The 14,028-nt window shown below is 42.8% G+C and overlaps 1 protein-coding gene across 5 annotated transcripts in view; it reads left to right on the top strand.

Annotated features, from left to right (window-relative positions):
- PSEN1 (presenilin 1) overlaps positions 1-14,028 on the top strand; it is a 96,569-nt gene that overhangs the window by 38,202 nt on the left and 44,339 nt on the right. For 4 of the 5 annotated variants that reach the window (XM_011949617.1, XM_011949615.1, XM_011949618.1 and 1 more), the window contains 2 exons: positions 2,688-2,938; positions 5,475-5,616. In XM_011949617.1, the coding sequence (XP_011805007.1) occupies positions 2,688-2,938; positions 5,475-5,616 (393 nt within the window). Of the gene's footprint in view, positions 1-24; positions 1,330-2,687; positions 2,939-5,474; positions 5,617-14,028 lie in introns of all 5 variants that reach the window. The other variant, XM_011949619.1, reaches the window with a different exon arrangement.

Below are 14,028 nucleotides of genomic sequence, written 5' to 3'. Positions count from 1 at the left end.
CCTGTAATCCCAGCACTTTGGGAGACTGAGGCAGGTGGATCAGCTGAGGTCAGGAGTTCAAAACCAGCCTGGCCAACATGGCAAAACCCTATCTCTACTAAAAATACAAAAATTAGTTGGGCATGGTGCTGGGCACCATAATCCCAGCTACTTGGGAGGATGAGGCAGGAGAATTGCTTGAACTCAGGCGGCGGAGGTTATAGTGAGCCCAGATTGTGCCAGTGCACTCCAGCCTGGGCAACAGAGCGAGACTCTGTCTCAGAAAAAAAAAAGATTCCAGCAGCTGGCAGAACAATACAAGCAGCTGACGTCAGGGATATAAATGGCTGAGTGTTGGAAATACAAGCGGCTGATTGTCAGAAATACAAGCAACTGAGCGTTGGTGATATAAGTGGCTGAGCAGTGAGCAGAAAAGCAGCTGAGCATTAGAGACTATGGATGGGCGTGGCTAACTTCAGGTGGTGCAGCTTTGGAGAATAGGCCCAGCTGGAGATGGCCTGGCTTCAGGGAAAGATCACCTTCTTCCCATACCATCCCCTTTTCAACTCTCCATCCTACTGAGAACCACTTCCATTGCGCAGTAAAATCTTCTGCACACACTACCCTTCGATCTGTTCGTGTGACCTAATTATTCCTGGACATTGGAAGAGAACCCGGGTGCCAAGAGGAGAGAGCAGGGGCTGCCACCCTGACCCTCCACTGAGCTGGCTGGCTCTTAGCCATCCCCGAATGGCAGAGTTGAAGGAGCATCGATTGTAACACACTTGGATGCTGCTGCGGGCCTGCACAGAGCCTGCTCCTGCCAAAGAGGAGCAACCGGCTGGTTCCTGCATTCGTTTGCTCTGGTTCCCACACTCACTCACTCGCTTGCACACTTCCTCTTGCAAGGGGTTTGAGTGTGTGGTGGCCGAGTAAACGAGCCACACTCTGAGCCATGAGGGGGTCAAGGGAGTTACCCTGTCTCATCTCAACCCGACTTCCCTCTTCACTGTTTTACTTTTGTAAAACCCTTGATGAACTTCCCATTGCCAGTTCAGGGTCTTTTTAGCTCTCATCCTGCCAGACTGTTGATGACACCTCTTTGATTTGTGCTCCACTTTTGGCTTCTGTGTTATATTGATTCCTGAGTTTTCTTCCCTCTCCTCTATTCTCTTAATCTCATTTTCTGGTTTTCTCCCATCACCTGCTGGTTAAGCTTAGGGGTTATTTACACTTCTCTCCTTGGTCATCTTTTTACTGTATTTTTCCCTCCACAGCTATTTCATCCATTTCTGAGGCTATAGAGACCATTGACTTCCTCTGACCCTTCTGAGCTTGAAAGTCCTGTTGGTAACTGCCATTGGACTTGACTGCCTGGTTATATCTCTAACTAAAGTACTTCTGTCTTCCAGTCTGCTTATCTTACTGTGTTCCATATCTCTACCAATGCTAGTTCCTTATGCTAGAAATCTCATTCATTGCCACTCAACCAAGTTTGCTAAAAATGAAACATCTGATTATGTCACTTCTTCGACCTTACCACATTTTTTTTTTTTTTTTTTTTTTGAGCCTTGCTTTGTCACCCAGGCTGGAATGTAGTGGCACAATCGCTGCTAACTGCAGCCTCCACCTCCCAGGTTCAGGTGATTCTCCTACCTTAGCCTCATGAGTAGCCGAGATTACAGGCATGTGCCACCATGCCCGACTAATTTTTATATTTTTAGTAGAGACGGGGTTTCACCATGTTGGCCAGGCTGGTGCCAAACTCCTGACCTCAAGTGATCCACCCACCTTGGCCTCCCAAAGTGCTGGGATTTCAGGCGCCCAGCCTGTTACTTCTTGATTATATGCTAAACAAGGGATGGATTACTCATGAGTTTTCTGGAAAAGAGGTGGACAATTCCCGGAACTAAGGATCCCTCCCCTTTTTAGACCGTACAAGGTAACTTCTGGACTTTGCCATGGCATCTGTAAACTGTCATGATGCTGGCAGGGAGTGTCTTTTAGCATGCTAATGTATTATAATTAGCGTATAGTGAGCAGTGAGGATAACCAGAGGTCACTCTCCTCACCATCTTGGTTTTGGTGGGTTTTGGCCAGCTTCTTCATTGCAACCTGTTTTATCAGCAGGGTCTTTATGGGCTGTATCTTGTGCTGACTTCCAATCTCATCCCGTAACTAAGAGTATCTAACCTCCTGTGAATGCAGTCCAGTAGGTCTCGACTTTATTTTACCCAGCCCCTATTCAAGATAGAATTGCTCTGGTCCAAACGCCTCTGACACAAGGATTTTAAAGTCGTATTAATTAAGGTAAGATAGTTCCTTGCGTAAGTGATCTGAAATCACAGAAAACTGAATTTGAAAAAGGTGCTTGGAGCTGCAGCCAATAAACAAGGTTTAATGCAGGTGTCAGTCTTTAAGCTACATCTCAAAGGATAAGTACAATTGTATTTTGTTGGGATGAACAGAGAGAATGGAGCAAGCCAAGACCCAGGTAAAAGAGAGGACCTGAGTGCCTTCAATGAACTGTGATAGATAATCTAGACTTTTAAACTGCATACTTCCTGTAAATAGTTTTTTCTTGCTTCAGGTTTTTAGAACTCATGTAGTGACTAAATCCCAGGTCTAACCGTTAATCCCAGGTCTAACCGTTACCTTGATTCTGCTGAGAATCTGATTTACTGAAAACGTTTTTCTTGTGCTTATAGAATGACAATAGAGAACGGCAGGAGCACAACGACAGGCGGAGCCTTGGCCACCCTGAGCCATTATCTAATGGACGACCCCAGGGTAACTCTCGGCAGGTGGTGGAGCAAGATGAGGAAGAAGATGAGGAGCTGACATTGAAATATGGCGCCAAACATGTGATCATGCTCTTTGTCCCTGTGACCCTCTGCATGGTGGTGGTCGTGGCTACCATCAAGTCAGTCAGCTTTTATACCCGGAAGGATGGACAGCTGTATGTATGAGTTTTGTTTTATTATTCTCAAAGCCAGTGTGGCTTTTCTTTACAGCATATCATCGTCACCTTGAAGGCCTCTGCATTGGAGGGGCATGACTTAGCTAGAGAGTCCATCCTCTGTGATGGTCAGGAGCAGTTGAGAGAGCAAGGGGTTATTACTTGATGTTTTAAGTGGAGAAAAGTAACACTGCAGAAGTATGTTTCCTGTATGGTATTACTGGATAGGACTGAAGTTATGCTGAATTGAACACACAAATTCTTTTCCACCTCAGGCTCATTGGGCGCCCATTACTTTTCTGCCTAGAGTATTCTTTCCTTTTCTGACTTTGGTGGGTTAAATTCCTGTCATCCCTCTCCTCTTGGTGTTATATATAAAGTTTCAGTGCCGCAAAAGAAATAGCACTCGAATATAAAATTTTCCTTTTAATTCTCAGCAAGGCAAGTTACTTCTGTATAGAAGGGTGCGCCCTTACAGATGGAACAATGGCAAGCGCACATTTGGACAAGGGAGGGGAAGGGGTTCTTACCCTGACACACGTGGTCCCTGCTGCTATGTCGTTCCCCTATTGGCTAGGGTTAGACTGCATAGGCTAAACTAATTCCAGTTGGCAAATTTAAAGAGAATGATGGGGTGAGTGCTTTGGCAGGAGTCAGGGCAGGGCAGGTAGCAGGTAATTGGAATGAGGATGGAGCAGGTGATCAGAATGAGGGTGGAGTAGGTAATCAAAAAAGGTTGCTTTACAAAGAAGTTAAGTTTAAAAGTAGAAGGCAAATAATTGAACATACATATTCTTTGAAATTTAGAACTCACATCTAACATTGACTTAAATGTTAAATCCTCAGAGATAACATTCCTGTTTCTCCTAACATGATTAGGTCCTTCTTGGTATCTTTTCTCATAGCAACTTGTTCTCTCTCACTTGTCACAATTTGCAAATATATATTTATTTACATTATTTATTTAATGCCTGATTTCCTTCTTTATTGCAAGGCCTGTGAGGGTACTGTGTCTCCAGGGTGAGGTGTATAATAAATGGCCAAACAAATCGTTAATTGGAAGGATGAATAACTAATTCAAGCCAGCACTCTCTAGACTCTTGGGGAGCTATCATGTGAATTCCCTGGTGCTGCTGCTGTCAGCCCTTGGCCTCCAAGAAAAATCCTTTATTCAAATGTCATCTAGTTCCATCTCTAGGACTCTCATGGGGCCCAAAGAAGAGTTGTAATTGAGTTTTAGAATTTGAAGTTGTGAAGTGTCTGAAAAACTACATGGTGTTCTGAAAGCCAAACTTTTAGCCTTTTGGGAGAGCATCTAAGACAGCAGATGAAGGGCAGGGGTTAGAACTAGAGGGATTGAAGAATATTATCCGTGTAGGTTAGGGTTAGGTTTGGCAACATATTATAGAACAAACATTGGCAAGCTACAGCCACAGGCCAGATCTGCCTGCTAGCTTTTCACAAAGGTGTAGTAACAAAGTTATTCACAAACTTGTGAATAAACTTTCATTGGAACATGACCATGCTCCTTGATACATTATACATTGTCTGTGGCTGCTTTCACACTACAGTAGCACAGCTGAGTGGTTGCCCTGGAGACCATATGGTCCACAGAGCTAAAAATATTCACTCTCTGACTTTTTACAGAAATGTTTCTGACTTTGTTAATAGAAAATCAAAACAACTGGTTTAAATAATGCACATACTTTCTCCTTGTAGAGTAGTGCAGAGGTAGGCAGTCCAGATTAGTACAGTGGCTTCATGTTCATCAGGGACTCAATCTCCTTCTTTCTTCTTTAGCTTCTAACCTCTAGGTTACTTCAGGGTCCACGCTGGAGCCCTAGCCTTCGTTCTGACAGTAGGAAGGAGTAGGGGAGAAAAGAACATAGGACATGTCAGCAGAATTCACTCCTTTCTTAGAAGTTCCGTACACAACACATCTCCCTAAAAGTCATTGCCATTACTTGTTCTCATAGCCATTCATAAATATAAGGGAGTCAGAAGTAAAGTCTTTTTGGCTGGGAATATTGGCACCTGGAATAAAAATGTTTTTCTATGAATGAGAAGCAAGGGGAAGATGGATATGTGACATTATGTTAAGACAACTCCAGTTGCAATTACTCTACAGATGAGAGGCATTAATTATAAGCCATATTACCTTTCTTCTGACAACCACTTGTCAGCCCACATGGTTTCTGTAGCAGAATCTGGTTCTATAACAAGTTCCTAATAAGCTGTAGCCAAAAAACATTTGATGAGATATTATAATTATTTCAATATAAAGCACCCACTAGATGGAGCTAGTGTCTGGTTCATATGTAAGTCCTTTCCATATGTTAGAATTGCTTTGAAGCAATTATTTTAGAGTGTAGCTGTTTTTCTCAGGTTAAAAATTCTTAGCTAGATTGGTGAGTTGGGGAAAAGTGACTTATAAGATATGAATTGAATCGAGAAAAAATTCTGTGTTAGAGGTGATAATGTGGTTGGGGATCTCCATTAACACTTACCTAGAGCTTTTGTGTTTGTTTTATTGTAGAATCTATACCCCATTCACAGAAGATACCGAGACTGTGGGCCAGAGAGCCCTGCACTCAATTCTGAATGCGGCCATCATGATCAGTGTCATTGTTGTCATGACTATCCTCCTGGTGGTTCTGTATAAATACAGGTGCTATAAGGTGAGCATGAGACACAGATCTTTGCTTTCCACCCTGTTCTTCTTATGGTTGGGTATTCCTGTCACAGTAACTTAACTGATCTAGGAAAGAAAAAATGTTTTGTCTTGTAGAGCTAAGTTAGTTTTCAGTTTTGTTCCTCTTCACTGTGGAACATTCAAAAAATACAAAAAGGAAGCCAGGTGTATGTGTAATGCCAGGCTCAGAGACTGAGGCAGGAGGATCGCTTGGGCCCAGGAGTTCACAATCAGCTTGGGCAACATAGCAAGATCCTGTCTCTATTAAAGAAAACAAAAAACAAATATTGGAAGTATTTTATATGCATGGAATCTATATGTCATGAAAAAAGTAGTATAAAATATATATATTATGATTACCAAGAGTTTGTGATAATTCATATTATTTTGGATTTCAATGCCTTTTTAGGCCATTGTCTCAAACAATAAAACCAGAAAACAAAAAAGGTATAACTGAAAAATAAACATTTTCATATAATAGCACAATCTAAGTGGGTTTTTGTTTGTTTGTTTGTTGAGGCAGGGCTTTGCCCTATCACCCAGGCTGGAGGGAAGTGCAGTGGCGCGATTTCGGCTCACTGCAGCCTCAAACCACCAGTTTCAAGCGATTCTGCTGTCTCTGCCTCCCAATTAGCTGGAATTACAGTCGCTTGCCACCACACTCAGCTAATTTTTGTATTTTTAGTAGAGACGGGGTTTCACTATGTTGGCCAGGCTGGTCTCAAACTTCTGGCCTCAAGTGAACTTCCCGCCTTTGTCTCCCAAAGTGCTGGGATTACAGGTATGAGCCACTGCGCCTGGCCCTAAGTGGTTTTAATATTTTGATTGACAGTATACTGAAGAAATATACCTACCTGGCCCGGCGCGGTGTGGCTCAAGCCTGTAATCCCAGCACTTTGGGAGGCCGAGACGGGCGGATCACGAGGTCAGGAGATCGAGACCATCCTGGCTAACACGGTGAAACCCCGTCTCAACTAAAAAAAAAAAAATACAAAAAACTAGCCGGGCGAGGTGGCGGGCGCCTGTAGTCCCAGCTACTCGGGAGGCTGAGGCAGGAGAATGGCGGGAACCCGGGAGGCGGAGCTTGTAGTGAGCCGAGATCGCGCCACTGAACTCCAGCCTGGGCGACAGAGCGAGACTCCGTCTCCAAAAAAAAAAAAGAAATATACCTACCTAAGACCTTTGTGAATCTCCTCATTCACAAATAACACTATAGGTTATAATGGTCCTTGTAAAATACAGTATAACTAAAATCAGATTTTCATGTTAGAGTACAGAACAATAAAGCCATGTTCAGATGCTGGTATTAAACTCACTGGTGACTGATCACACCTTGCCTAAACTGGTAGCCATCATGCACCCCCTCACCATCTCTACTGTACTACTTCATTCCTCGGAAAGTGGGGCGCTGGGAGGTTGTACAGGAAAGACACAGACACACCCTTCTCAGCCTCTCCTCCCCTAGCTCGCTCTTTTGCCAAGTGGCCTACTGCTGAGTTTCAGCCAACTAGCACGTTTCAGACTCATACCTTAGAAAAAGTTACACATTATCACAAGTCATGCACCTTTTAAGGTCATTTTCAAATCATAGAAATTATAAATGTTCAGCCAGACATGGTGACTCATGCCTGTAATCCCAGCACTTTGGGAGGTCAAGGCAAGAGGATTGCTTGAGGTCAGGAGTTTTTTGTTGTTGTTGTTTTCCTCGCGAGACAAAGTCTCGCTCTTGTCCCACAGGCTGGAGTGTGATGGTGCAATCTTGGCTCACTGCAAGTTCTGCCTCCCACGTTCACGCCATTCTGCTGCCTCAGCCCCCCGAGTAGCTGGGATTACAGGCACCTGCCACCACGCCCGACCAGTTTTTGTATTTTCAGTAGAGACTGGTTTTTATCATGTTGGCCAGGCTGGTCTAGAACTGCTGATCTCAGGTGATCCACCCGCCTTGGCCTCGCAAGTCCTGGGATTACAGGCGTGAGCCACTGTGCCCGGCCGAGGTCAGAGGTTTGAGACCAGCCTGAGCAACATAGTGAGACCTATCTCTACCAAAAAAAAAAAAAGATTAACTTTCCAAATGTTGGAATCGACTCAGTTTCTGTCTAGTATTTATTTCTGTATACTTTTCTAACATGGTTAAAATGTATAATCAATATGTGTCCTTTTACTTTGGTGTGAGCATTTTTTCTATTATAAATTCTTAGAAAATATTTCTATGGCTATGAGATATTTGACTCAAGTACCTTGTCATTTACTTCTCAAACGTCCCTGATGTTGCACATTTGTTTCTAGTGTTCCACTATTTTAAAAAACAGTAATGTCTGTCTTTATGCCTAGAGCTTTTTCAGTTTTTCAGATTATTTCCTTTGGGTAAAATCCTAGAAGTAGAATTTCTGGGGCACATTATCTATATATTTGTAACTCTCTTGGGATACAAAATCCCATTTTCAAAAAGCTTATATCAGTTTGTACTTAACACTGGTAGTGAATGAGAGTATCTCTCGTACCCCACCAGTGCTGAATTTCTTTTTTAAAACTCTGTGTTGGTTTTTATAGGTAAAGAAAATGTCTTAATTTGCATTTAGTTGGTTACTAGTAATATCAGTACCTTTTCAATGCTTGTAAACTTTAAAATTATACAGTTTAACTTTGCTTGTTGAACATTTGAGTGAGTACGGAAGTGTTAAGTGATGGCCGTCTGTGTAATCTGTTAGTAATGTATGGAGACCATTAAAGATGACAGGTATATGTGATGATGACAGGTTGTTACCAACACTCAGAAGGCCAAAAAGCAAGTGATATAAACCCATACTGGGAAGCATTTGCCTCCCCCACTTTAAAAATGCTAGTTTCTTAATTCCTTTTCTTTATCCCTTTTTCACCGTATATATTTTGTCTGCATGTGTTTACTTGCCTTTGGTTTCCTTGCTTTAGTAGACTGATCTTGTGACTTTTACCAGGATCCCATTATACTTTTGTTCTTCTGTTTATTTCTCAGAATTTATTGGAGGGTAGAATTCTACTTTTTCTTTCTTATAATTTAGAATTTACATACAGATTTCCTGCCTTTCCCTTACAAAATACCTTTGTAATTGGATAGGTGGAGCTCTGGACTGGAAAGAACTCTGGAGTTCTTTCTCCTAGTAATCTTAGGAAATTATTTAATTTTTCTGTATTTTCATATTTTCACACATAAAAGAGAAAGCACCATCTCTGAACTACCTCTTTCTTTCTCTGCTTTTAAGCATGTATGGGTTTTCCCAGTCTTGGGCAGTGACATGTACAGGACAAGTATCGCTTTACATCCGCCTTGTTTAATTTAAATACAAACTCTTTGAGGTAACCCCTACTATTATCCCAGTTTTATGGATGAGGCACTGAGGCAGGGGTCACACAGCTAGTGTGGGTCAAAACCTAATGGGTCAGAATGGATATTTGAGTACAGAGTTTGGCCTGGATTGACACATACAGCTATTACATAAGATTCCTCTCACATTCAGTTCTCAGCTCCCTGAAGTGTGGGTTCTCTTTTCATGCCTCCGTGGAAACTGCATATCATGTGGTTACCAGTTTTTCCTTTGGTCGTATCTGCTGATCTTTTTGAACCTGATTTTTCTGGACCTTACTGCCATTTGACTTATTTATTGCCTCCTGCTTGACATTGATTCTAGCTTTTGCTTTTGTTCCTACTTTGGTCCTCTTTGCAGTTTCCTAAGGCTAACCAGCCATGATTCTCAGATGATGGACTTTTTCATCTCTCCCATTACTTCTTGGGAAATTATATTTTAATCTCATGGTTTAAATTTTCATCCTTAAACATAACTTTTAATGTAGTAGTATTTTTAGCCCAGAAGGCCTGTGGTTGGTTTGTTTTCTCCTTTGCATATCTCTTCTACTCAGATACCTAAGTAGCATGTAAATCAAACGACTTGTCCTTTATACCATTTCATTATCATCAGTAGGACTGCTTTGCTGGGGTTGTGTGTGTGTGTGTGTGTGTGTGTGTGTGTGTGTGTGTGTGTGAAGTCTTGCTTTGTCACCTAAGCAAGAGTGTTAGGATTACAGGCATGAGCCGCTATGCCAGGACAGCTGTTTTCTTCTAGTATTATTTGCCTTCTGTCTGAACATCTTCCTTTAGTTATTCTTTTAGAGCAAGTCAGCTGGCCTCAATTTGTTTTAATTTTTCTTCACCTTAGGATGTTTTAATTTTACCTTTATTACTGAAGGATATTAAAATTGTCTTGATGTTTCCCTTTTTCAGCATTTAAAACATGCTATTCTACTTTCTCTTAGCTTCCATGGTTTCTGATAAAAATCAGTCATTCAAATCACTGTTCTCTATAAGTAATACATTGTTTTGTTCTGGTCACTTTCAAAATTTTCTTTTTCTTTTCAGCAGTTATGGGACTGTGGGAGGATTTCTTTGTTCATTCTGTTCGGAGTTCACTGAGCTTTTTGAATCTCTAGGTTTATGTCTTTACCAAATTTGGAAAATTTTCAACCATTATTTCTTTAGAATTTTTCTGTACCACATTCTTTTTTTTTTTGAGACGGAGTCTCACTCTGTCGCCCAGGCTGGAGTGCAGTGGTGCGATCTCGGCTCACTGCAAGCTCTCCGCCTCCCAGGTTTACGCCATTCTCCTGCCTCAGCCTCCCCAGTAGCTGGGACTATAGGCGCCCGCCACCACACCCGGCTAATTTTTTGTATTTTTAGTAGAGACGGGGTTTCACAGTGTTAGCCAGGATGGTCTGGATCTCCTCACCTCGTGATCTGCCCGCCTCGGCCTCCCAAAGTGCTGGGATTACAGGCGTAAGCCACCGGGCCTGGCCTCTTTTTTTTTTTTTTTATTTTGAGACGGAGTCTGGCTCTGTCGCCCAGGCTGGAGTGCAGTGGCCGGATCTCAGCTCACTGCAAGCTCCGCCTCCCAGGTTCATGCCATTCTCCTGCCTCAGCCTCCGGAGTAGCTGGGACTACAGGCGCCCGCCACCTCGCCCGGCTAGTTTTTTGTATTTTTTTTTTTTTTTTTTTTTTTTTTTTTTTGAGACGGAGTCTGGCTCTGTCGCCCAGGCTGGAGTGCAGTGGCCGGATCTCAGCTCACTGCAAGCTCCGCCTCCCAGGTTCATGCCATTCTCCTGCCTCAGCCTCCGGAGTAGCTGGGACTACAGGCGCCCGCCATCTCGCCCGGCTGGTAGTTTTTTGTATTTTTTAGTAGAGACGGGGTTTCACCGTGTAGACCACGATGGTCTCGATCTCCTGACCTCGTGATCCACCCGTCTCGGCCTCCCAAAGTGCTGGGATTACAGGCTTGAGCCACCGCGCCCGGCCTGTACCACATTCTTTACTCTCTTCTTTTTTTTTTTTGAGATGGAGTCTCACTCTGTCACCCAGGCTGGAGTGCAATGTTGCGATCTTGGCTCATTGCAACCTCTGCCTCCCTGGTTCAAGCAATTCTCCTGCCTCAGCCTCCCAGAGTTCTGGGATTATGGGTGCCTGTTACCATGCCTGGCTAATTTTGTTAATTTTTAGTAGAGACGGGGTTTTACCACATTGACCATGCTGGTCTTGAACTCCTGGCCTTAAGTATTCTGCCTGCTTGGGCGTCCCAAAGTGCTGGGTTACAGGTGTGAGCCACCTGCCCAGCTAATTTTTGTATTTTTATTAGAGGTGGGGTTTCGCCATGTTGGCCAGGCTGGTCTTAAACCCCTGGCCTTAAGTGATCTGTCTCCCTCAGCCTCCCGAAGTGCTGGGATTACAGATGTGAGCCACCACACCTGGCTCTTTACCCTCTTCTGGGAGTGACAACACAAATGACTTTTTATTCCACAGGTCTCTGAGGCTTTGTTTATTTTCCAATTTTTTTCACTATTGTTCTGGTTAGATAATTTCTTTTGATCTGTCTTCAAGTTTCCTGACATTTGCATTTACTAAACCTATTCAGTGAAATGTTTTTGGTTATTTTATTTTTAGTTCTAAAATTCCTATTTAGCCCTTCTTTACATTTTTTTATTCTGAAACTTAAAACTTCCCTTTCATTTTAAGAGTGTTTGCCCTTACTTCTTGGAGCATTTTTATGCTCCAAGGATGTTGATATTTTTGTTTTATTGGCCAATTGATCTGATTGGGTTAGGTCCAGCCAGCCTTGTGTGAACTGTGGTTACATTATCAGTTCATTTTTCAAAGCCTTTGCAGTGTTACTCAGATCTGCCCCATGTATATGCCATCCAGTCACCAGTCTGGGACTGGTATAGTGGGGTATAGTGGTGTTCTGTTTGTAATTCGGTCGTCAGGGTCGGTGTTTGCTGTTGAGGATCATATCCATACCCGCTTACCTTGGGAATGGACCCACAAGTTTATAAACAGTTTTAAGAGATTGCTTTAATGAGTTTCTCTCTTTCTGTAATCTCCCTGTGGTTTCTTGGGCTTCCCTTTTCCATTCCTGCAGCTCAAAGTGGACTGTATCTTCCTAAAGTCAGGGCCAAAATGTGGGAGAGAGAGAAATAAAGCAAGGGCTATTTGCCGCACTCTCTTGGAACTGATATTCCTCCAGTCAGAGAAAAAGGATTCCCTCCCTCTGAATTTTAGGCTTCTGCCACCCACATTAACATCACCAGAGGATTGTGTGAGGACTGGGCATACAAGAATGGAGAAAAGGGGAAAAGAAGGCCGGGCACGGTGGCTCACGCCTGTAATCCTAGCACTTCGGGAAGCTGAGGTGGGTGGATTGCCTGAGCTCAGGAGTTCATGACCACCCTGGGCAACACGGTGAAAACCTATCTCACTAAAATGCAAAAAATTAGCCGGGCGCGGTGGCAGGTGCCTGTAGTTCAAGCTACTCAGGAGGCTGAGGCAGGAGTATTGCTTGAACCCAGGAGGCGGAGGTTGCAGTGAGCTGAGATTGTGCCACTGCACTCCAGCATGAGTGACAGAACGAGACTCTTGTCTCTAAAAAAAAAAAGGAAGAAAAACTGGTTTTTTACACTCTCTGGGTGTTAGAAGAGCTCTTTCCTGATCCTCAAGCCAGAACTAGAGGTCTTCTGGAGCTCCCATTGTCTTGCTAATGCCCAGGCAGGTTGTGTTGAGTACAGATGGAGGAAAAAAAATGCTAGGCTCACTGCTAGTGCTTCTAATTCCCCAGCCCACCTACCTCTCATTACTTTTCATCTTTTGCAACCAACTGCTGCCTGCTTTCTGCCCAGGTTTTGTAACTGTGTTCAGTGGGACAGAGAGAGTGGAATGTGCTTTACTCCATCTTATCTGGAATCTTTCTTAATATATTTTTTGTCACATTTGTGCATCTTTTATCCATCGTTCATTTTGTTTTATTTTATTTTTTGAGATGGAGTCTCGGTCTCTTGCCCAGGCTGGAGTGTAGTGGTGTGATCTTGGCTCACTGCAACCTCCGCCTTCTGGGTTCAGGCGATTCTCCTGCCTCAGCTCCCAAGTCATTGGGATTACCGGTACCCGCCACCATGCCTGGCTAATTTTTGCCTTTTTAGTAGAGACGAGGTTTTGCCATGTTGCCCACGCTGGTCTCGAACTTCTGACCTCCGGTGATCCACTGGCCTCAGCCTCCCAAACTGCTAGGACTACAGGCCTGAGCCATCATGCCCAGCCCTATCCTTCATTTTAGACAGTTTAAGAGGTTTGTATTCAGCCAGATTTCCACATTGACTTGTTCATTTGTGTTGTGATGTTTTTTAATGTTCAAGTCTTAGCATGCACAAACAATTATATAGAAACAAGTTGTTTACTTTGACTCCCAATATTAGTAAAAGGAGCTTTTGAGTCAGAGATCAGTAACTTGCCAGAGCCTGTTTGGAAATAAACCCTGAGGATTTCTCCTATCAGTGGTTGGTTATGCAATGTCTATGGCAAGCCCTAGAAGCTAAAAGACCAAACCTTAAAATGTTAGAAACAGAAAAAGCAGTTAATTATTATACATAATTTGTTATAAAAGGAACTATAACTTATTAAAGTCAGATGATTTCTGGCCTTGAGGGTTTAGGGTTGAGAGAAGATACTGTTGTATACTGAAGCAGGGCTGTTTTCTTTCATATCCTTTAGCACAGGAAAGCAGAACTAGGGATTTTTGCAAGATGAGAAAGCCCTGTTTAAATGTGTGTGTATAACATAGTAATAAAAGAAATGCATATGAAAATAACAAATTAACATATTTGGCATATTGACTTTGTCAAGATTAATCTTTTTTTGTCAAGTAACTAAGCCAAATTAAATCAGTAATTAGAAAAAGTTTGTACACTGATTTAGTAATCTTTTATGATACATTCTAAAGAAGGAATTAGAAATGCAGAAAAATATTTGTGAAGTAGGATGTTCATTTTAGCGTAAATTAAAATTGGGGAAAGAAAGGGGAAACAAGGCCGGGCGCGGTGGCTCACGCCT

Source organism: Colobus angolensis, unplaced genomic scaffold (genome assembly GCF_000951035.1).
Source record: "Colobus angolensis palliatus isolate OR3802 unplaced genomic scaffold, Cang.pa_1.0 Scaffold3, whole genome shotgun sequence".
Taxonomy (NCBI): domain Eukaryota; kingdom Metazoa; phylum Chordata; class Mammalia; order Primates; family Cercopithecidae; genus Colobus; species Colobus angolensis.
Note: the sequence above shows the minus strand (reverse complement) of the source record. Positions and strands in the feature narration are given on the sequence as shown.